Source organism: Mustela putorius, unplaced genomic scaffold (assembly GCF_011764305.1).
Source record: "Mustela putorius furo isolate JIRA1106 unplaced genomic scaffold, ASM1176430v1.1 tig00000145_pilon_pilon_pilon, whole genome shotgun sequence".
Taxonomy (NCBI): domain Eukaryota; kingdom Metazoa; phylum Chordata; class Mammalia; order Carnivora; family Mustelidae; genus Mustela; species Mustela putorius.
In genome coordinates this window covers 27933262-27955992 of record NW_025421294.1, presented here as the reverse complement: position 1 = coordinate 27955992, position 22731 = coordinate 27933262, and the positions used below count along the sequence as shown (strand labels likewise).

General features: G+C 43.4%; 4 protein-coding genes across 11 annotated transcripts in view; 2 read left to right on the top strand and 2 right to left on the bottom strand.

Moving 5' to 3' along the window:
* Positions 1 to 614: 614 nt before the first annotated feature.
* On the bottom strand, positions 615 to 5615 carry GDF9 (growth differentiation factor 9). Of its 6 annotated transcripts, XM_045075513.1 has the most exons (4): positions 4730 to 5615; positions 4349 to 4390; positions 3237 to 3433; positions 615 to 1843 (listed from the first exon to the last, which is right to left on the bottom strand). In XM_045075513.1, the coding sequence occupies exons 2-4, from the start codon at positions 4387 to 4389 to the stop codon at positions 879 to 881; spliced, it is 1203 nt and encodes a 400-aa protein (XP_044931448.1). In that variant the 5' UTR covers position 4390; positions 4730 to 5615; the 3' UTR covers positions 615 to 878. The 6 variants fall into 6 exon arrangements, with proteins under 6 accessions (XP_044931448.1, XP_004745047.1, XP_004745045.1 ...); XM_004744990.3 differs by lacking the exon at positions 4349 to 4390; XM_004744988.3 differs by lacking the exon at positions 4349 to 4390 and having other exon boundaries at positions 4734 to 5615.
* Positions 5616 to 5639: 24 nt separating this feature from the next.
* On the top strand, positions 5640 to 6956 carry LOC101683221 (cytochrome b-c1 complex subunit 8). Its single transcript, XM_004744993.3, has 3 exons — positions 5640 to 5786; positions 5955 to 6122; positions 6757 to 6956. The coding sequence occupies exons 2-3, from the start codon at positions 5969 to 5971 to the stop codon at positions 6849 to 6851; spliced, it is 249 nt and encodes an 82-aa protein (XP_004745050.1). The 5' UTR covers positions 5640 to 5786; positions 5955 to 5968; the 3' UTR covers positions 6852 to 6956.
* Positions 6957 to 12198: 5242 nt separating this feature from the next.
* Positions 12199 to 13255, top strand: LEAP2 (liver enriched antimicrobial peptide 2). The gene is made up of 3 exons (XM_004744984.3): positions 12199 to 12352; positions 12528 to 12667; positions 12957 to 13255. Exons 1-3 carry the CDS (start codon positions 12296 to 12298, stop codon positions 12991 to 12993), a joined length of 234 nt encoding a protein of 77 aa, XP_004745041.1. The 5' UTR covers positions 12199 to 12295; the 3' UTR covers positions 12994 to 13255.
* A 613-nt stretch (positions 13256 to 13868) lies between these two features.
* AFF4 (AF4/FMR2 family member 4) overlaps positions 13869 to 22731 on the bottom strand; it is a 96254-nt gene continuing 87391 nt past the window's right edge. For all 3 annotated transcript variants that reach the window (XM_045075510.1, XM_045075512.1, XM_045075511.1), the window contains one exon: positions 13869 to 19643. In XM_045075510.1, coding sequence (XP_044931445.1) covers positions 19516 to 19643 — 128 coding nt within the window. In that variant the 3' untranslated portion in view covers positions 13869 to 19515. The remainder of the gene's footprint in view (positions 19644 to 22731) is intronic.

Here is a 22731-nt window from a genome sequence, read left to right as displayed (position 1 = left end):
CCTAATCACTGCCAGGTTCCTTTAATGGCAGCACTCCCAAATCCACCTGGAAAAAATTTCTGGGGGTGGAGTGATGGGAGCTGAGGGAAATCTGCAAAAACAAACAAAAATGAAAAGAGGAAAAAAATGTTCCCTGACTTCCTTCCGTAGGGTCAGAGGTTTGAAATACATAAAGGAGAAAATATTCAAAAAATCTTCTTGTAAAAATCTGCAAGGCAATTTCCATTAAATAAATGGGACAAATGTTACTTTGTGTGATGTTTCTACATGCCACCCTAAGAGCTGAATTAGCCTATCGCACTAATACAATAGGTTACATGCTTCCAGTCCCAGTAAATGTCCTTCACCAGGTTTTAGGTAGAAAAGCTAACCTCTCTTAGCTAAAGAGTTATGCCAAGTCTAGCTTACAGATTATACTTCTTCTCCCTCCCCAAAGACCATTTAAAAGCAATCTTTAAAAAGAAAAAAAAAAAAAAAAGCACACACATGGTCAATTAATGTCACTGAGAGGAATTTATTCTTCTATTAAATAAAACTATAGCCCTCTGAACTGTTCATTTAGAGCTGCAATTCCAACCAAGATTTACATTAAGATTTTTTTTCTTATATCAAAAACAAGACTCCAATGCAAAGAAAAAATAAATCGCTCAGGAACAAAAATTTAAAGCCCTCCAAAGAAATTTCTTTTACATTTGAAAATAAAGGCAGATGTTACTACTTAACACTGATGGAGGCCCCAGGATGGGCTCACAACATCCTTACGCATCACAGAGCAGGTTACAGCCATTTGACACAGCGCTCTCCCTTGAAGGCACAGAGAGGCACACAGTGTGTCCTTTGCAGAAGAGGCTCAAGGTTTTAGCTTACAGAACCGTATGTTAACGACAGGTGCACTGAGTGGCTATCATGTCTTCATATTCTTTGTAAGCGATTGAGCCATCTGGCTCAATGGTCAGAACACTGAGAGGGCTGTATTTAGCAGGAACACATGACGGTCTTGGCACTGAGGAGTCGAGCTTCTCATGGATGATGTTTTGCACCATGGTGTGAACTGGTGAGCCATACCGATATCCAACAGCCCTGGGACACTCCCCTTTGCAGTATCGAGGGTTGTATCTGTGCGGGGCCACGATCCAGTTGTCCCACTTCAGCTGGCTGAAGCTAAGCCTGAAGTCATGGAGCTCGCACTCATGTTGGGGAAAAACAAACTGTTTAAAGTACTCACTCAGATTCAAAGAAGTTGGAACCAGAGTCTTGTTCAATGCCAAGCTGACAGTTTCCCAACCTCTCCGGTGGCGGGAAGATCTTACACCCTCAGCCGACCCTTTTCCCTTGGAGCAGACAGACAGACCACCATTCTGGTCAGCACGCTGTGAAGGCCTCCGTTTGTAGCGAAGGGAATACCACCCGTGATAAGCCTGAGCACTTGTGTCATTCAGATATAAAAGCAGTGAGGGGGGCACCAGAAGAGTCACGTTAAATGGCTTGTCCCAGGCTGAAGAATCCTGCCCCTGGCCTCTCTCGCAGGTTAAATTGACAGACATGTGAATACTTCTCTTGTTGGAGGCCACTAGAGGTCGAAGAGGAGTGGTCACATCAACCTCAAACCATCTGTATTTCTTTTTAATTTCAAACTGTAAGTTAAAGTTAAATGAGGACTGAGCTCTACTGGGGATCCTGCTAGAAAATTCTGGCTCTTTGATCACCAGGTTGCACACACATTTAACAGCAGAGGGAAAAGAAATGGAGTTGCTGAAAGTATAGAGCAAGACTGACTTCAGTAAGTTTTCAACGGCAGTAACACGATCCAGGTTAAACAGCAGATCCACTGATGGAACGGATCCTGAGAAGAAAAACAACCCACCAGCAGTGCTTTAATACAAAAACCAAACAGCAAGTCATATCAAGGCATGTGTCCTTCATCATGCTTTTTCTCCCTTCTCTTTCCCCACTTCCTCCAGCCTTAAGAAAGGGAGTTGGGGGGGGGGGTGAGTTTTAGAGAAAATACAGGGCACAGACATCATAAATAACTGCCAGCGAGTATGACTGGCTATTTTATCACCAGAAATTCACAACAGTTTTGGTGGTGAACAAAACAATGGAGAATCATTACATTTCCCAATCTCTGGTTTCCCAAGCTCAGCCATTGGCTCCAAACATAGAAGAAGCTAGTAAATTCTATTTTTCTCTTGGAGAGTCTCTAGAGAGGTAACTGTAATAAACACATTTACCAGCCTTGTTAAGAAAACTTTCTAAGACCTAATGAACAGAGTCAATGAAGAACATAATGGTCTAATTTGGAACACTTGAGATTGACAACAAATGGAAGCTTTAAAACCACTCTAGTAGAATAAGACCTCAAGGAAGATGGGAAGGCTTTAAACAGCCACAGTTGACCCACTAAGTTAGAACGGTTTTGGTCATGAGCTAGTGAATCCAGGTTTGTTTTAAAGCACCACTCCTTTCTCTCTCTTACACACACAGGACTTCAAGGTGCTGGGTCAGACTGATGACTAACACTTTGTTCTTGGGAGGACCTACTGTTACAAATGCGGTCTTCCGCTTTCCTCACACAGAAAGCAAACAAGGGGAAAACATCCTATTTAACACAATACACCAGTAGCTAGGAGACGTTTTAGACATATTTCCAGGTCAGCATGGATAGAATGAGAATAAGAAAACAGAAGTTAAAATACTTGGTTTCCAGTCTTGATTTTGTGACGTTGGAGAAGATGCTGACCTCCAGCAACACTCTGCTCAGTCTTTAGAGCCATTAAGTCACTTCTAGCTCTAAAGTTCTACCATATGGGGGCGCTTGTGTGGCTCAGTTGGTTAAGCGCCTGCCTTCAGCTCAGGTCATGATCCAGGAGTGTCAGGATCAAGTCCCTCAGTGGGGAGCCTGCTTCTCCCTCTGACTCTCTCCCCTGTCATGTTCTCTCTCTCTTTCTTTCCCCTTCTCTCAAATACATAAAATATCAAAAAAAGATAAACTTCTACCATATGAGCCCACGTTAATCCATGAGGGCATGAAAAAAAAACAGGAATGTCAACTACCAGATTTGTTTCAGAGTGGGGGTACTGAGTATCACACAAAATAAAAAGTATTCATGCAAAATAAAAAGTAATCATGCAAAATAAGAAGTAATTTAAGGAGTAAGGCCCAGCTCCATTCTGTAACTGAAACAGACAACTATATCATCTTCCCACCTCCCATTACCCAATCTGCTTCTACATACCTGTTGCCTGGTCCCCAGGAGCCCGCTTGCGCTGGGCACAGGATGTGAAGAGCCGAACAGTGTTGTAGAAAGGACTTCTGTTAGATTTAGGGATTCCCTCCTTGGTTGCATATGTCTTATAGAGCCTCTTCATGTAGCGCAAAGCTCTGGAGTCTGGCTGCAGTCTAGGGGTGCCACCTTGCCCATCATACAGTACCCTGAAAACAGGAGAAAGGAAATCAGATCTGTCTCTTTCATCTAGAGGCCGCAGCAAGGACCAAGGCTCAGCCTTAGACTTCAACTCAGCACCAGCTGCAATCTGAGTTTCTCCTCTAGAAGCCTGAGAACCAAGCCTAGTAGGAAAACACAGCCAGGAAAAGCAGAAAAACCAAAGGAAGAAGTTGCTGAGAAGCGCCATGGCCTGGAAGAACTAGCAAGGGATACATTTCCCCCTACCAGTCTTCTTGCTAAAAAGCCAGGAAGGGCCTAGCTCAGTCTTTTAAATAAATTTTAGGTGTGTAGGCAGGCTAGGGTCACTTCTGTAATCAGACCTCAAGGACGCCTAGCTGAAGATAATTTTTGTCAGCTGTGCATCTAACTGCTGATAACGTCTTATTTATCCAATTTGTCCTCATTTAGATATGGATGCATTCTGGTTATTTCTCTTTCTTCTCCCCCCTCCTTTTATTTTATTTTTAAAGATTTTATTTATTTATTTGACAGAGATCACAAGTAGGCAGAAAGGCAGGCAGAGAGAGGAAGACAGGCTTCCTGCTGAGCAGAGAGCCTGATGTGGGGCTCGATCCTACGACCCTGGACCATGACCTGAGCAGAAGGCAGAGGCTTTAATCCACTGAGCCACCCAGGCAACCACGACCCCCCTTTAAAGAGAGATTTATTTAAAACTCTTTAAGTTATTGTTACGCCAATGGACTAGTTATGCAAACCAAAAGGCCAAGAGAATTGAGAAATGATCTCAAAATCACCCATTTTTTGAGACTAAGATTCTTAAAATGTTCCTTAGGCGCTTGCTGAAACTTTCAAAGAAATGGGAAAGCTATTCATGGTAATAGGAAGATTTGTTGATATGCAGTGTATTGGATTCACTCTTCCTCTTCTTTCATCCTCCTCACCTCTCTGGCTTCCAGGTGCTTAGAATAATTACTTGTTGCATGCTGATTTGGAGAGTGAGAAAAAGTCACAATTGGCATTGAAATTCCATAGAGCAGAGAACTATTGGGTTGCCCAGTTTTCAGGGAGCTTCCTACAGAATATGTACTTGGAATACTGAAATATTCTTTAAAAAGGACATCGCTAGAGTGCTCTTGTCCTTGGTATAGGACTTATGCTTTTGGAGCTGAGACAAAGCTAGAGATGATGTTTTAGGAAAACGAGGTACACCATGAGAGACTGAAATGAGGGCATATCCAGTCAGTGCACCCGTGAGGAGACCATGCTGGGAGGAAGTCAACCCACACTCATGGTACAAGATCCAGAAGCAGTCAGTGCAGTACCTACGTTGATGAAACTGAGGGACGTTCTGCACGTTTTAAGCTCATTGCCTGCCAAGACTCCCTGGCCCCAGGCTAGGAGGCAGGGTTCCATAAAACACACGCAGACTGTTGAATGACAGCTTACTCCAACATCACATATGGCTGGCAATTCCATGAACAGAAACATTTACAGACGCTCTGCGTCAGGCAGAAAGGCCAGGCCCGCAGCATCCTTCCGTAGAAAGTGCTTTCGGAAACGCCGAGAACGCCCCGGCGGCAGTGAAGCGCGGGCGGCAGACACGCCCCACGCGGCACCGCAGCCTGCCCCCGGCCAGACCTGGGTGGGAGGTGGTGGCAAGCCGGCGACTCGTGGAGGTCGCCTCGTTTCTCCTACCGCCACCCACGGCCGGTTATCATATGTTTGCCCGTTCCTTGGGAACTCTTCGTGGGGCGCAATTTGAGGAAACGCTTTTATTCTACCCGGGGAAAGCCCGAGAGCCGCCAGCGGATTCTCGGACCGCGGCAGCCGAGAGAAGCCCCAGATGCACGTCCCTGATCCTAGTACTGGGTCGCTGATGTTCTGAAAAGAACCGACCCCTTTAGCGCTTGGACCAGAGCACAGAAGGCTGCGAGCGGCGGCCCCTCCTCCGGCCTCAGGGTGCTCTCCACAGGCGCTGGGCTCGCAGGCCCTCAGGGCCCGGCCGGGACAACGCGCCCTCGACGCCGGCTGGCCCCCCTCTCACCACCTCTCTCTGCCTCCCAGCCCGACCGCTTCCTGCGGCTCCACAGCCGGGAAGGAGGCTGAAAGGAAGCAGGGGAGCCTCCCGCGGCTGCCCGAGGCCGCAAATCCCATTGCGTACTCCGGGCCTCAGGTTGGGCCCCGCCCCCTCCCGGGCCACCACGACCCGCCGGGCCGCTTCCCTGCAGAAGCTAGAAGAGGCAGCAACGGCGCCTCCCCCTGGAGACGGTCGGAAAATGGTACTCCCCGGAAGTGACTTCACGGCTTCCTGGAGCGGCTTCCAAACCTAGCGGAAGTGACGGGCGGAGGCCGCTGGTTCCCGCGACTGTGGAGGGCGAGGTGACCCCCGCGCGGGAGTGAAGTCCGGGCGCGCGGTAGTGGGAGTCCGTGGGAGGGTGGGGGCGCCGCCTGGGCGGGGAAGGGTGAGGAGCTCTGGGGAGGGCGTCTTGGGTCCAGGACGGCGCATCCCGGGACTGAGGCAAGCGCCCGTCCACCCTCGTCTTGCAGACGCCGCCGCGACCATGGGCCGCACGTTTGGGAATCTGACCCGCATGCGGCATGTGATCACCTATAGCTTGTCGCCCTTCGAGCAGCGCGCCTTCCCGCACTACTTCAGCAAGGGCATCCCCAACGTGCTCCGCCGCACGCGGGCGTGCGCTCTTCGCGTCGTGCCCCGTGAGTGCCTTGGCCGGGTTGGGGGGCTGGACTCCGGTTAGACACTGAGTGACCGCGGGCCCCCTCACTGAGCTCCCTCTGCTTGCCACACACACGTTTTCCATTATTTCAGCACAAGTGTATCCTCCCCATCTCACAGAGGAGCAAACCGAGTCACGAACAGCGGGCCCAAGGTCACTTGTGTGATTCTGGCGTCTCTCTCTGAGGTCATCTTGACCCACTTCGTAGCAATGAACTGTTCTGTGTGAAATGGGTAGCAGATAGTAATGATGGTTACAGAGCATTGTGAATTGTCCAAAAAAAACCCCAAACCCCAAAGAAGTGTGCACTGGCGTGTTAAAGGGCGAAGTGTATGTTACGTGCATTACATCTCATCTATCTCACTAACATTTTTAAATGTGCATCTGGGGGGAGAGAGGGAAGTTTTGGTGATGGATTTTCCTGGAATGGGCCGTCCTTTTGGTCACCTGTAAAATGGGAGTGTGGTGTAACCGTCCTTGATCATCTGGTTTAAAAGTGGCTTCTTGGAAACTAGAGACAGTAGGGCGGAGCCTGCAGTGAGTCAGAAAAGAAGACTGAGGACCCTGGTGTCTTCCATGGGCTTGCTACTTACTCTCACTTTTTATTTTTAAAGCGTTTGTAGCGTTTTATCTTGTCTACACTTGGGGGACCGAGGAGTTTGAGAAATCCAAGAGGAAGAATCCAGCTGCCTATGAAAATGACAAGTGAGCCATTCATCTGAATAGTGATTACCGGTGTATGAGGGACCCTTCTCTGGGAGAGGAGTCTACACTGTAGTGTCTTGAAGACATAATAAACTTATTATGGACTGCACTGTTGTAATTTTGCGTTTTTGTGAGCAAGTCCCTGGTGTGACTGCTGAAGCTCTTAAGTTCATGACCTCCCCTTCCTAGCCTGAGTCCTGAACAGTTTGGCTGGTCTGCGAGTCTGGTAAAGGATCTGGACTCAGTGCTTGCTCTATAATGTACAAGAAATTAGCGGCATCTACTCCTGCAGCTTTTCACTTGTGTGTGGGATGAACTCGGGAGTTGGTTCCCAGTGGTCTCCTCCCATAATAACAAGATTTTGGTAACTATAATTACTGTTTCAAGTACTTAGCTCTTTACACAAATAAGTACTTGTAAACTTCACAACTACCTTTGAATTAGGTATCGTTATTGCAGTCATTTTGCACATGAGGACCCGGGAGCGCAGTGAGAGTAAGTAATTTGACCAAAATGACTCAGCTAATCAATGGTGGAGTCTGGCACTAAAGTTTTTGCTCTTAAAGCTATACTAGACTGCCTTTCTTCTAAGACAGGTCTGCCTTAGCCCAAGGGGAAGGAAGTCAGCTATAAGAGGAGGGGGTGAGGGGCACCTGGGTGGATCAGTGGGTTATGGTCTCTGTCTTTGGCTCAGGTCATGATCCCAAGGTCCTGGGATGGAGCCCTACATCGGGCTCTCTGCTCAGAGGGGAGTCTGCTTCCCTTCCTCTCTCTCTCTGCCTGCCTCTCTGCCTACTTGTGATCTCTCTGTCAAATAAATAAATAAAAACTTAAAAAATAAAAAGGGGGGGTGAGGTCACCCCTTGGCCTCTAGAGCTAAACTGCCTGTGTTTGTACCAGGTTGGTAATAGTAGGCCATAATGCTAAAAATGTTTACTCTCTGGCCCTTTACTGAAAAGTTTTCCCCAGTTTTAGAGCCTTTAAATGATCTTTTTAGTAGAAAGCTACCCTTCCTCTACCTGGAAATGGTAGAGGTAGATGTTGGTAGTTTTATGCTTCTGGTTCTCTGCTCCAATTTCAGAAATTTCCTCACTTCTAAGGATACTTGCTGCTTGTCCAGAGCAGTAACTTTTACAGTGTAGTTCAGCTTCTGGCTATAATTTTTTTCTTATTCTAATGATTATTCTCATCTGTTAGGAAGTGAAGTTTAAAATGCTTCAAAACAAACAAAATGGTAATAAAATTGCATTGATTGGGAGGCAGGATAAAGAACCCGAGTCTGGTGAATTTAGGCCCATACCCTTAACCTGTGCTGCTTCAACTGTATGATACAAGAAAGAAACCTGTGTTCCTGAGCTTTGACCTTTTTGTTGTAAGACGATGTATTAATACAAAGCCATAGGGTGTGGTAATGGTGGAGTGAGTGATCTGTAGGAGTCTGGCAGGTTTAACAGACAACAACTACGATGAAAACTCCTGCCTCACCCAACATGGTCCAGTTTTCCTGGGCTCTCTGTATTTGTTCTCAGGGTTTGTTACATGTTTGGGTCATAGACTGTTGAGGATCTGATGAAGCTGTGGACCTGAAGATGTAAATGCACCACCCATCTTTCATTCTACATAGTTCTTGTTTTTGTTTTTAAGATTTTACTTATTTGGGAGGGAGAGTACAGGGTAGGGGGCTGGTGCCCAGTGGCGAGGATCAGAGGGAGAAGCACACTTCCCGCTGAGCAGGGAATCCGACATGGGACTCTGTACTGGGGACTCTAGCATCATGTCCTGAGCCAAAGGCCTTTCATCTTTCTCCCTCTGGCTAGCCCTGAGCTTTGAGGAGATGGCTACCCTCTCCCATCCTCTTGGCTTCATTTTACCACAAGACTTTATTTCTTCCTGTTCCTTGGCTCCTTTGGATATAACAGCTGAAAAGCAAATGTACCCTTTCTCAGCTCAGGTCAGGTGACCAGGCACCAAGTATGGGTCTGAATCCTTTCTATCCCAGTAGCGCTCTGAGAAGACCCTGCTGTAAGCCCTGTTACCTGCTGAGCTTCTGCCTTTGAAGGAAATTATGAAAGTGTGCTGTAAGCCTGTCTCTCCCCAAAGGGCTTACTTCTCTAAGCTGGAGGGCACCCTGTGTAGCAGGGTGCTGAGGTAGGTAGGGAGGCTGGAACGTGGTGAGTTGTATAGCTCACTGCTCCTGTATGTGACATGGGATCTGGGATGATTTTAGGGACCACTCTGTCTGCCAAAATCTACAAAGAAAAGGAAAACATGAGTGAAATCTCTCAAGGAAGAAAGGGACCACTGCTGTGGGCCGCAATGCCTGTAACCATCCACGTGGAGCCTCTAGCCCTGGGGTGTGGCGCCTTCCTCTGCTTCCAGGGCACAGCTACTCATTTCACTCTGCTGTCCTCAGCGGGGCCCTGCCCCCACCAGGGCTTTTATCTCTGCCCTGTACAATGTGGCAAAGTGGACTCCAGGTTGCCAACCCAGTCCCAGAGATGCAGGCCTCTAGTGTAGGCTGTGAAGTCTGTGCCAGGTCCAGCCCTAGAAAAGCAAATACACTTTGACCCTTGCAGTTTACCTGGAAGTTTCTCCATTTCAGAGTCTTTCATTTTTTATTAGGGACGTCCTACTCAGGGACAGCAGAAAAGTCTCCAGTTACTGCCGAGACTTCATGGTCTCCTCTCCCCCTGGAATGTGTTTCAAACTGCTCACGGAGCTACACGCACTTTCTCCCATTTCATCCTCCGCACTTAACCCCAGTGGTGGAAAATCCCTGAGAGTTGTTACCAAGCAATCAGCTATCAAACATGCTTCTCATTTTCTTCCTGTAAATTAATCATTTGAACCCCCAAATGTCAGTGGCTGAGAGGCCTCAGCCATCTCATTGGGAGAAAAAAGAATAAAGCTCTAAGGGAAAGGGTTAGCTTGTGGTTAATGTAGAACCCTCGCTCCTGCCTCCCAGCCAAGTAAGTGTTCTCTCTATGGCTAAAATTAGTAAATGCTGCTTAAATTAAACCTTTTTGCTGGAAGAAGGAATATGGAGTTGTATGTTTATTCATTCAGTGAAATACTTCACTGTAGAGAGCCCATGAATTTTTTAAAATTATTAATTTCAAGAGTAGGATTTCACAACTATTCAAGGACTGTGGGATGGCTGTGGACAATTGTCTGGATGCCACTTCACTTTCAAAGCTGATTTTTGCTACATGGCTGATTTAAAACAGTGACAGAGGTAATGTAGACATACACTGAAATACCTTTCCTGAGATGCCTGGGTGAGAGGTTCAGTCGGTGAAGCATCTGCCTTTGGCTCAGGTCAAGGTCTCAGGGTCCTGGGATTGAGCTCTGCGTCTGGCTCCCTGCTGAGCAGGGAGAAGCTCCCTGCTTCTCCCTCTGCCTGCCGCTCCTCCTGCTTGTTCTCTCTCTGTATCTAACAATAGCAACAACAACAAAAGAAATATTTTTCCTAGCAGTGGTCCCTTCTGTGGGCAGTAACTGATAGGCTTTTTTCTTTAGGGAGGAGAAGCGGCATACAAAATTAGAGGCTCAAACCCTAAAGGCTTCTGCAGTGTTGTCACATTCATGTTAATGAATGGTTTATTCTTTTCCCCTATGCACACTGGAGCCTCAGGCCCTTTCCTTGGCTGGGGTACTGACTGTATAATAAATTAACGCAAAAGGCTAATTTGATTTTGCTTGGAGTAGCGGGAGGCAGAAATGGAGGATTAGGAGAAAGTACCTGTGTTTGGAACTAACAGTTTCCAAATCCCATTTGGCAAATCCCTCTCTTAAGAACAGGCTGGCACTGAGGCCACATCAGACCAAACTGTCTCTAGGACATCACGTTGTTCAGTCTCTTGCTTATCTAATCAGGTTTGTGTTCTTACCCAATGTTCACTAGGTCATCACATAGCTTCTTCCCCATCCCACAGAGGTTCCTAGTTAAGCCCCTACATGGGGTGATTCAACATTCAAGCACAGGGGTAAAGGGAAGGAGCAGCTGACTAATCTGCTTCTCCATGTTCCTCAAGTGCAAGCAGTGGTGTCTCCCTCTGGGCTTGGCTCCATGGTCCTTAACTGACCAGAACCAGGACAGACAGATCTGTGGAGTCACACCCCCATCCTCCCCTGTCCCAGTTCTGAGGTTCACCTTACCACTCTCTTCTCCCTTGACAAGAGGATTGGCGACCATCCTGTTCCACGTTCAGCTGAGCCTCATCTCCTCCACTCTAACTTGTGGAACAGGCAGGCTCAAACCAAATATCCGACCCCTGAAAATGATACAGGCCTTGGGAAGAGGTATCAGTCACCTTCTTACAGAGACACCAGTCAGAAATAATCTTGTTACCTTCGTCTTATTGGCTCATCCTTCCAGTCACAGGAAGCTCTTAAGTCCTATAATTCATACTCAAAAGTTACACTATTCCCCCAAATTTATGAAAATGCCCAGGTCATTTAATGATTACCCACAATACCTCACAACTTAGTACATGCCCTTTCTTGTTCTAGTGATCTGCCATAGTTCTTACTTAAGCTGATGGACGTTTGGGACTCTAGCGACATCTCAGTGCTTGGTCTGTTTCCCTGAAGCTGCTGGAAGGCTATGCTCTGCGGAAGGACCTAGTCAACTTACTGTGAGGAAAACCCATTAATTCAAAGATTGCAGTGTGATTTGTCACCACCATCAGGCAATCCCAGTGGCTTAGGAGCCCCTGCTAACTCTTCATTCACACATTTAAAAACAAAACAAAAACCCCATATTCCATTCTATTCAACCCCAGTTCAAGTCCTGCATCAGTATTGATTGCCTTTGCCCTGGGAGAAGGCAGATAGGCTAGACTTTGAACTTGCCACAGCTCGGTCCATTCTTCTAGGGAGAAGATCTGGAGCAGGAAACAGGACAAATCATCTATGAAGAAGGGGGATCTGGGGCACTGTTGGGTCACACTTGCTGAAGCAACTTCCCACAGTAGGGAGATAAGGGCCTTATCCAGTTGCCAGTAACATCAGATTGGTGCTTCTTTCCCAGACAAGGTTGAAAGGCGTCAACACGAAGACCTCATTATGAGACTTCTATTTTGTATTACAGTGATCTCACTGAGCTATTTTGGAATCAAAATGTGGCTAGGTGCCTGGCTTCCCTCAGTGGCTTCACGTGGCTTTCAAAGGGAAGGAGGGGTGGTGCTGACTTTTGGTAAAATGGTCCAAGCCAGCAACATAATCACTCAAAGTCCAGATGAGGGATCAGTAAATACAACGTGCCTAAAAGGCAGGCCTTGAGCACATTCCTCTGGTAGACATTAACTTATTAAATTGACCCTGACTGCAAATATAAACTTTGCCCCCATCTCACCTGGCAACCATAAAAGAGGTGAATTTCAGTCTATAAAAGCAAGTGGGAACTGTCACTAGATTCTGGGCTCCCAACAACCTCCCTCCGGCAAGATGTGGCACCTCAAGCTCTTTGCAGTGCTCATGATCTGCTTGCTGCTGTTGAACCAGGTAGGAAGTGGACAAGCAGGGACTGTGCTGGTGGGGAAATTGTAAGCAGACCTTGAGAACAGGACTCAGCCCTGAGGAAGGGTCCCTCTGCTCTGGAGTCTACAGCATCATTCGCCCAAGGTGTGCAGATGGGTGTCAGCACTTCCATACCTGAGGTTAATTCTTTGCCCTACAGGCAGATGGCTCCCCGGTACTGGAACTGAGTTCAACAAAGAGAAGGTCACGGAGAATGACCCCGTTTTGGAGAGGGGTCTCCCTCAGGCCCATTGGATCCTCTTGCCGGGATGATTCCGAGTGTATCACAAGGCTATGCAGGTATTCCACAAACTTGAGCGCAGGCCAAGGAAGGATCAGCTCACTTACCTGAGAATAAAAGTGGAACAGGCGATTGCCTGGGTTGTAGCCTGGAGCTCCCTGGTGAATCCTGAGGGATTCAAGAACCAAGAACAGCTCCACACAGGTACCACTAGAGAGTGGTTCCTTTGCTTTCTGCAGTTTACCCTGAGGTTGGCTAGAGCAAGCAGAGCAAGAAAATGCAAAGAGGTGACTGGCTCTGGGCACTGCTAGACCTTTGTCTTAAAAACCACCCTTTCTTTTCCTTTAGAAAAAGACGCTGTTCCCTAACTGTGGCCCAGGAATGATGTACAAACCAGGGGAAAAGAGGACAGCGCTCACCTACAACAATGCTCCGTTCTATGGAATATTGATTAACTGCATTTTGGCTGGAGACACTTAAGTGAAGCAGTCTTGTTATTTTTAATATTTAAAGACAGATGTACGCTTTAAACTGGTCTCCGTTTCTTCTTAGAATGTTATGTAGCTAAGCATTACTAAACTTGTCAATTTAAGAGTTTATTTTTCTATGTATACTATTAAATGTCTCAACATTTTTGCAGTCTGGAATTCAAACTTTTAAGGGTTTGAAAAGAATTCATTTTGTATGCTACAGGAAAAAAAAAAAACAAGCATTGCCTAAGAGCAGACTTAACAGTCTGTAAAGTGAACAGTTAAAGTGAACATTTAAGAAACAAAGAACATGATGAGAGGCTGAAAGACGAGTTTCCTAATAGCCACGTGTTTAGCCTTGGCAAGTTCACATGCTATGGCCCTGGCCCTGATCCTAGTTCTTCACTCTGTGTCAGAACTCTCCAGTGAGTTGCCAGAGATGGACTGGCATTTGTGACCTGATGATGTGCCCACATTTGTCTAGGACTTAACTGAAGGAAGAACTGGAATAAGAATCTAGTTTAATAAAACAATAAAAACCCACGCCCCCAAGAACAGCAGAAAAGACTTTTTTGGATTTCTGCTGGAGCAGGGCAAACTGTGATCTATGCAAAAGGATGCATGGCCATCAAGTTCAGAATTTCTGTAATCAGGAAATGAGAGCTGGACTGGGGGTCCAGATTTTTCAGGCAGAGTAGCAGTGGACACTAAGATACAAAACAGAAATTACATTGAAAAAGCAAAGTAAGAGTTGAAGAAGTTTAAAGAGCACAGTGTTTATAAACTTTAATACAGAAAATCTATTTGATATTTATTAAACTTAGTTTCTCCAGCTATGGTTTGGCATTATACAAAGCATCTTAATGACACAGTAGAGTTAAAAAGATCTTTACAAATTGAAATGTGATACCCTTGTCTCCAAATATTTTAATTGCCATAAATTTGTTTAAAAATACACATTAAACGCATGTTTGACACTCTAAACTTTCTATAATCTCAATACCACAAAATACATATAATATACTATACAGATGTGGAAAAATCTAGTTAGTATATAATACTTTGCTCACCATTAACAGCTTTATTATGTGAAATGCACATACTTAGAAATCCTAGCTTTTGAGCCCCAAAGTACCTCTGAAATTTTAATGTATTGCAACAAATAAAAATCACAGTATATAATTGAAATTTTGGTTGAAAATGTCAGATGCCTAAATATTTTGGATAAAAGAAATGTAAAACAAAGATTTGGATCATGTAAAAAACAAAGGCATCCTACCAGACACTAACAGTACCTTTCTGCAAAATCAACAAGGCTTTTAATTTATCAGCGGCATTACTTCCCCTCCAAAACCCTCCCCAAATATCAAACCATTATTCACCAAATCATTTTAATTTCAAATAAGATAAAAGGATTCAATAAATATATAAGCATTTCCATCCTCCATATACAAAATTTCGTAAAACCATTCAAAACGGAGGCTAGATAGAAATTTTCATAACCGTGCTAACCAACCTCACATCTGGTCCTCCAAAGTAGTGCCTTTTCAGGCATTGCCAATTGGGCCAGCTCTGGTGGCGAGCCCCATCTCGCTTCACCCCAACCCCAGTACTGTTGAATGCTCATGTCAATGATTTGCCAGGTGTGTGCATAAAGTTATAAAATGGGGACACTTCTTGAACAGCAACAACAAACTCAACAGTATGGATAACCATGGCAGAGATGTGAAAGGCAGCATTTCCAAACATATTTTCCAGGGAGGAAAACATAGCAGGTAGAAAATTCCAGTGGTTAAAAGCTGAAAAGAAACCCCACGTGTAAGCGGTAACAGGTCAAAACTGCAGATTACTAGAATTTCTGGGTGGGAGCTTTTCTTCCCTGTGCACATTTAGAGAGCTTTTTTGTTTCTTTTTTTAAGGATGGCAATTTATGCTTAGCTGAGCAATGGTGGCACAGAGAGGTCAATGCTGACATTCCTAAGTCAACTTCATTACACAATGATTGCTTTTAGGCTGCTATTTCAGGATACTTAAACATCGAGAAGACTCAGTTTAGACTTAACTATAATGCCTTATTCTGTGACCAGATTCCATCAAAAAGAAGAGGTGGAAAGATTTTTCCATTGCTTTTCTAGAGAAAGTGACTTTTTAACTAACCATGCGGTTCAAATGAAGAGAATCAGCATGTGCTTTACCTACCAGTAGTAACTTACTTCTGGTCACTTGCCAGCTTGATTCTAAGGTCTATAAGTCTAAACTGAATTTCTCCATCACGGAGTATGTGAAAGATAAGCATGCAAAAGACATGACCAACTTGGCCTCTTCCTCTACATATTCCAAATCATTTGACAATTTTCTCTTTATTTTACTGAACAGCAACCTTAGAAGTACAGTGTTATTTGTTTCTGGAAAAATGTCTGCCTCTCTCAACACATTAATATGTAAAATCAAAATGAAATCTGTGCTCCACATAATTAGGAAATATGGGTGATAGGAGTCTACATGGATGTGAAATGCTTTGCTTCCCAACTTACTTAAAGAAAAAAATCATCACAATCTGCCTAAAACTGTCATTCCCTTAGATGTTCCTGGGACCCAGAGGCAAACTCCTAAAATTGAAAATACATAATGAGGCCATTTTATTCAATTAGCAACTGGAAAATTAAAATCCTTCCCACCCTGTAAGAGCCCTATTATACTACAGAAGGGCTCAAATATATTTTAAAAGTTAATTTACTACAAATCATAGTAATTAAGCTTTAACAATCTAAAAGGAATACACATTGCACCCCTGAACATTAATATTCAAGGTGTCAACAAGAAAGTGTCTTAGATCAATTTAATAAATAATATGGAAATAGTTGCACTAAGCTAAAATACTAAACACACACATTGTTGACAAACTAATTTCATGTTTTCATACATACATACATATATATAAAGTGTGTATGTGTACATAATTTTAAAATCCAAAGCTGCATACCCTCACACCTAGAAGAGTGCACAGTGTACCTCTCCTCTACACAATCAGGCATCACTGACTGGAGCGACCACTGGCTGCTCTGAAACTCCAGGGTGCTGCCAGCCTCCAGAACCAGAACTTTCATTTAGAACAGGTGCCTTCTGTAGGCTCTTGCTTCACAATGCAAGCTCTCTCAATGAAGTAAGTTCCCAAAGTTTCTGTCATTAAATACAAAATGATGCTTGTCTGATTTAGCTGATTAACCTTTCTTTAATAAAAAGAAACGAACAACAATTAAAAACAACAACAACAACAACAACAACAGTGAATCTAATAAAGCCACAAGTGAATGCAAAGTGCGGCCCAGATGCCTATGGACCCGCCAGTGGGAGAGCTAGCCAGAGCACAGGCATGTTGGGCACATGCACACATTACTCTACACCACCTTTTCACTGTAGAATTAAATCAGGAGATGGTCAACCTTCTCCACTCTTCAGCAACTATAGCTAAAGATTTATCTGGAGTACTCATCGCTTTTAAAGTTAGTTCTTGGCTACTTGCCCAGGAAAAGGTGGCACTGAGGCAAGAAACAGGCTGAACACTCCCAGCAAGACTGGACCCAGGCTGGACTGTGGCGGGTGGATCACCTGGAGGGGAGTGCTCCCCACAGCCCAGCCCAGACTGGGCAATATTACCACATGACTTCATCCACTGTTCACTGGCTGCCCGTGAAGAGTCCGGGGGCGCAGGCTGCTGCCTCCTGGCATACAAGTGTGGTCTTAAAAAGCAGTCAACAGAGTGATTTTTTAAATAGCTGCTATTTCTATAATTAACTATATATTAAGTACAAGTCTCAGATGAAGTAAGTTTTTAGCCACTTGTCAAATTCAGTTTTAAATGGTCAGAGAACAGCGAAGACACCTATTGAGGAAGGAGGAATGGTGGCCTACAAAGGGAGTCCAAAGTATGCACTGGAGCAGATGAAGACACAGAAAACTTTTGAGGAGATGGACACAGAGGAAAGGGAGTGGTGCTTCCATAGACTAAGACATTGAAAATTCAATTATTTAGGACAGGATTCTGATCCACTGTCCATTACCACCTGGTGGGAAAATCCCTCCTCAATGAAAAGCTTGAAAAATTCATTCCCAAAGAATTAACACAGTTCCAGAGAGAGAATTAACTTAGAACAGCACCATAAAACATGCAGGAAACTAGTTTTTAACAAAATTATCAGTGTGACCCCAGAAACACTCCTGCTGCCTTTCAGGACACACAAGAGATTAGAATACACTGGAACTCAGAGGTGCCCTGCTGGCTGCTGTGGCTGAAAGCTTATCCACTTCTAAGACATCACTGCAAAGTAAGGAATCAGAGTAAGAGCAATCAGAGGACAGGACATACAGCTACTTGATCAACAGGGTCCAGTCTCTCATCGAATAACTACCCTAATCACTGAGAAGTTGTCCTCTTAAGGAAAACTGTTCCTAAAACATACTAATAAGTTAGAGCAAGATTTCAGAGGCAATGTCTCCAAGAGAAAAATATTAATTTCGGCATAATTTCTGGATTCTAATCCCTAACGACATGCAAAAATCACCTGAGATACAGGGCAGTTAAAAAGTTCTGTAAATATGAAGCTACAGGACAACGAAAGTTCATTAGCTTCAGAAATAAATGTAAAAATGACTCATATACAGAGGATTCACTGCACCACTGGCTTGGGAGATATTCTATCCTTTCTTTCCCACTTCAAACCTTAGCAATCATCTATAAACAGCAGGGCAATCTTCTTTTCTGATTGGATGAATTCATTTTTGGAATAGGGAGAAAGACAAACAATTTTTTTGGAGCAGCCATTACCCAATTAGACTAAGTCATGTACCAAAGCATTAGCTTTTCTAAACTAATTCATCTTTATGTGACCCTAAAGGAAGATTAAAAAAGAAAGAGTACTGAACATTACTACTGCCAAAGACCAACCATACTGGGTGATCTGGTCCTAGTGTAAAATATCTGTAAACAATCCATAGAGTTTTCATTCAAAGGTAAGATTTAAGGCACACCAGACATGATAGGGGCACATGACAAGGGCATGACAGAGGGCACATTTCTCACCTTTGACTCCAATATGCACCTTACAGGGAAAGGTACTCTGATATACAACTCTTACAGAGCTGGCTTAAGCGCTACCCTGGCTCCCCTCCCCTTCCCAAGAGAGCTAACACTGAACCAAATTAGGAACTTTTCTAGTGTCAATTTTCTCATCCCATCAGAAATATAAATCATAGGTGAGGGCCTTCATAATACAAAGGGAGTCAGTACAAGACAAGTTTAAAAGGAGAACGTCATCTCTAGCCCGGGCATTATACCTTAAATTGTGTAGCAAAAGCACGCGCAGCAAAGCTCCAGCCCACTCCTGCATCAGTCACTGCATGCTCCCATAAGAGCATCATGATCTAGTGTGGCAAAAAACAGTTTACAAATAAGAATTCTGAAGAGAGAGTCAACCCTTCAAACATCATCACTGAAAGAGACGTAAGCGGCAACCCTTAGGAGGGGGAGTCATCCTTTGTTCCATAGTAACTTACTCTTTTTCAATTAACTGTCAAATTATTAGCAATAAAAAAGAACACACGGTTTTAATACAATCCATGAAGTTCAAGATTGTCCTTTTATGAAACCCTTGACATGATATCCTTCTCCTACAAAGTTTGCCTGCCCTCTTTTGTAATGCATTAAATGCAACCTATAGTCACCTTGTGATTGCTATAGTGTTATTAACACATTCACAGTTCTTGACATAATGCATATCAACTCAGACGCATTTCATTTTCTATCTGTAGAATGCCATCTTCTCATATTTAAATGATTTTTCATGTGTAGAATATCCTTAATACTAAGCATAAATTCTGCAATAAAACTGTAGTTAAGATTTAAAATAATATCAGGTAGTAGGTACGGAAAGAACATGTCCATATTTTAGATCAACCAACTCTTACTCTTAGAAGAGCTACCACAAAAAGACATTAGGTAACAAAGCTCCCTAAGTATATAAATAAAAAATGCCTACCTTAAATTTACACTTAATGTTCAACAAAGTAAATTTATAGGCAGAAATAACTAAGTTTTATACTAGCCCCAGTCTGGGAACTTAAAAAAATAAAATAAATAGAATTTCAATTGATTAGTTATGAATTGCAACTGGAATTTCAAGCTTATTACAGATCACTGACACCATCTTATCAATGTGCTGCAGATTTAAAAACATTTAAGTAACTTTTCATATTGGGAATATTAAAGGGGTCAACTGACATCGTGGCTTTGGGTTATAAATAACAACAACACATGAACCAGGGAGGAGAAAACCATTCCTCATTCTTAGTGTCGACTAGGTGGTATGTTATGGCAGTTTTCCTTTGTGATGTGACACAGTGTTGTGGAGAAAATCAGAGGCAACGAGAATGTGTTCAGTTCAAGATATTAGCTTGGCATCCTGGCGAAGCCAGTGCAGTCCCTGGCGGGTGTATCGAACGAGGTCTGTCATGATGCTCGCATTAAAGATGAGAGGGCCCATTGCTTTATCCAGTTCAGCAAAGAATTCTAGAAAACCAAAAACAGTCATTAAATGATGTACACAGTCTCTTGAAATGCTGCTTTAAAAGTTTTAGGCTAGATTCTAAAATGGTAGTCAAATGAAGTAAAAAAAAAAACACTCCCTCCTGCACTACAATGATGACCACCCATGTTTTAGAACAAACCAACCCACAGTCTGCCTTTCAAGTTCTAGTATTTTGCCTGGGTCATGAAACTTTTCAAACAGACTGTATAGTTAGGAATTGAGTGTTATACATAAAAGCAGAATTCCACTGATGGAAACTATCGATTGCTAATATGGAGTACACATTACTAAAATGGAGACAATGTACTACATTGTAGTATTACTGGAAACAGTCTGTATGTACTGCTTTTGTGTAAGAAGCAAGTGATACAAAAAGTTCTTAGAACGGTTCTCCGTAAGATTAGACATTTATGACAAACTTTTTGCTGTAATCATATGCCATGTAACACTGATAAATTATCCCATGTTTTCGACAGTAATGTTTAAAAATGCAAAGGATGGAAATGAAAGGATTCTTCCTGTGTGACCAAATAAAGGCTGATCTGCATGTGACGTGGGTGCAGAAAGGAGGAAGGAAGGACAGTGTCCTAACATTTGATCCCGATGCAATTTTGGGAGAAAAGAGAGGGATGTAGGACTCAGAAAGGAGAGTTTTTATACATGCAGAGAAAAAGGGATCATTCTCATGATAAACACCTGGGCCTACTCAAATAGAAGCAATCAAAGCGGAGGAGAAAAGGGTCTTTATAGAATTCCAGATAATAAATTCAGGTGCAGTAACAGAATAGAACATTCCTGTTTCCTTTTTTTGTTTGTTTGTTTGTTTTTAAAGTAGGATCCAATGTGGGACCTGGACTCATGACCCTGAGATCATGTCCTGAGCTGAGATTGAGACCCAAACACTTCATCGACTGAGCCACCCAGGTGCCCTGAAAATTCCTATTTCCTAGTGCAATAATGGATGTAAGTAATAACCTAAGTTAAAGTTTAATACGGAATCTTACATCAAACTGGGTCAGGCTGAAACCACCTGGATTGTGTCAATGGCCAAATCCAAGTATCACTAAACAAGAGACAACCATTAATTAAATGCCTCAATAATATCAATAATAGGAGATCTAGAGCAGCACCTACGAAATGTTAAAAACCTGAATCTAATTGAGTCTCAAAAATATAACTATCAGTATGAAGGAAATAAGGGGGACAGAGTAGCAAGCTAAATGATACCAAGAGGAAGCAATCAGTCAAATCCATAATAGGACTCATTTCCTCCTCAACAAAAATGGCACAGTGCCCCATTCCCCCAAACACCAAAACCTAGTAGAAGGAGACAGACTTTGGGCACTGCTGAAGGAATGTTTGGACCCTGTTAAAAACAAACAGTAAAGAAGAAAAAAAAAGACATATTTGCAGTAACAGGAAAATTGGAGGACAGACTAGGTATTGGGTGACAGAAAGGAATTTCTGTTAATTTTGGTGGCTGTGTTAAAGGCACGACGATTGGGAGCCTGGGTGGCTCAGTGGGTTAAAGCCTCTGCCTTTGGCTCAGGTCATGATCCCAGAGTCCTGGGATAGAGCCCCACATCAGGCTCTCTGCTCAGCAGGGAGTCTGCTTCCTCACCCCCTCTCTGCCTACTTGTGATCTTTGTCAAATAAATAAATAAAATCTTAAAAAAGAAAAAAAAAAAAAAGGCATGACGATCATGTCCTTGAAAAATCCGTATCACCCAACGATGCATACACCTAAGTATGTTCAGGGGAAATGCTTTAAATACTCCAGCAGGGCAAGAAAAGTATGATTCAGAGAGAGGGTGAGGTGAAACAAAATTAGGAAAATGTGTTGAATGGAAGATGCTCAGGGATCATTGTGCCATTATCTTCCCTTTAGTCAACATTTGAAAAGTACCACACAAAAAGTAAAAGTGAAAGGACAAAGAGAATGAAAGGACAAAAAAAAAACAAGGCTAGAAAACAGGCATAGGGAAGAAAAATGGAAAGTAAAGCAGGAGTGATTTAGTAAGAATTCCTGCTTTTGTAACCTTTCCTGAGCAATAGTGACAATATTTAAAATTTTAGGAAAGAATCAGGTTTTCAGGGACACAATTTTATGTTAGATGCTGAGGTTCCTCTTCTACGTTTCTCCCACCATTATCATTCCTTAGGGGTAAGAATCTTCATCTTCATCTCATTACCTATTTATATTACACATATTTAAATACACTCTATGAAAAAAGGAGACTTGATTGACCAGTGCAGTGTTTCTCTACAAAGGGTCTATCTGAACAGCTGCCACACACACATATATTCGCAAATAACAACTATGAAAATAAGATGGTGTTTATATAGTACTTTTGCCTAGGATCCTTTATTTACTTATTTTTAAATTTAAAATCCAATATAGGGGCGCCTGGGTGGCTCAGTCAGTTAAGCATCTGCCTTTGGCTCATGTCATGATCCCAGGGTCCAGGGATGGAGCCCCACATCGGGCTTCCTGCTCAGAGGGAAGCCTGCTTCTCCCCACCCCCCAACTCTCTGTGCCTATATTCCCTTTCTCACTGCTTTTCTCTAACAGATAAATAAAATCTTAAAAATAATAATAAAATAAAATCTAGTATAGTTGGGGCGCCCTGGTGAGTCAGACGGTCAAGTGTCTGACTTTTGATTTTTGGCCCAGGTCATGAGTTTAAGCCCTACTTGGGGCTCCGCACTGGGTGTAGAGCCTGCCTGGAATTCTCTTTCTCCTTCTGCCTCCCCAAGACGCTTCACATGCGTGCACGCTCTTTAAAAAAATAAATAAAATAAAATCCAGTATAGGTAACATGTTGTTACATTTATTTCAGTGTACAATATAGTGATTCTTCTCTGGGACCTTTAAATACTTTATAATTATCAATTCTTATTTTGGGAGATAACAAACTTAAGGTACAAAAGCGTCATATAACCTAATATTTAAGAATGCTAGAAACTGATATATTTTGTTGTCTCCTTTATCACACAAGTTTTCCAATATTCCAGCATGATTTTTTTTTTTAAGTAATCTCTACACCCAGCATGGGACTCAAACTCATG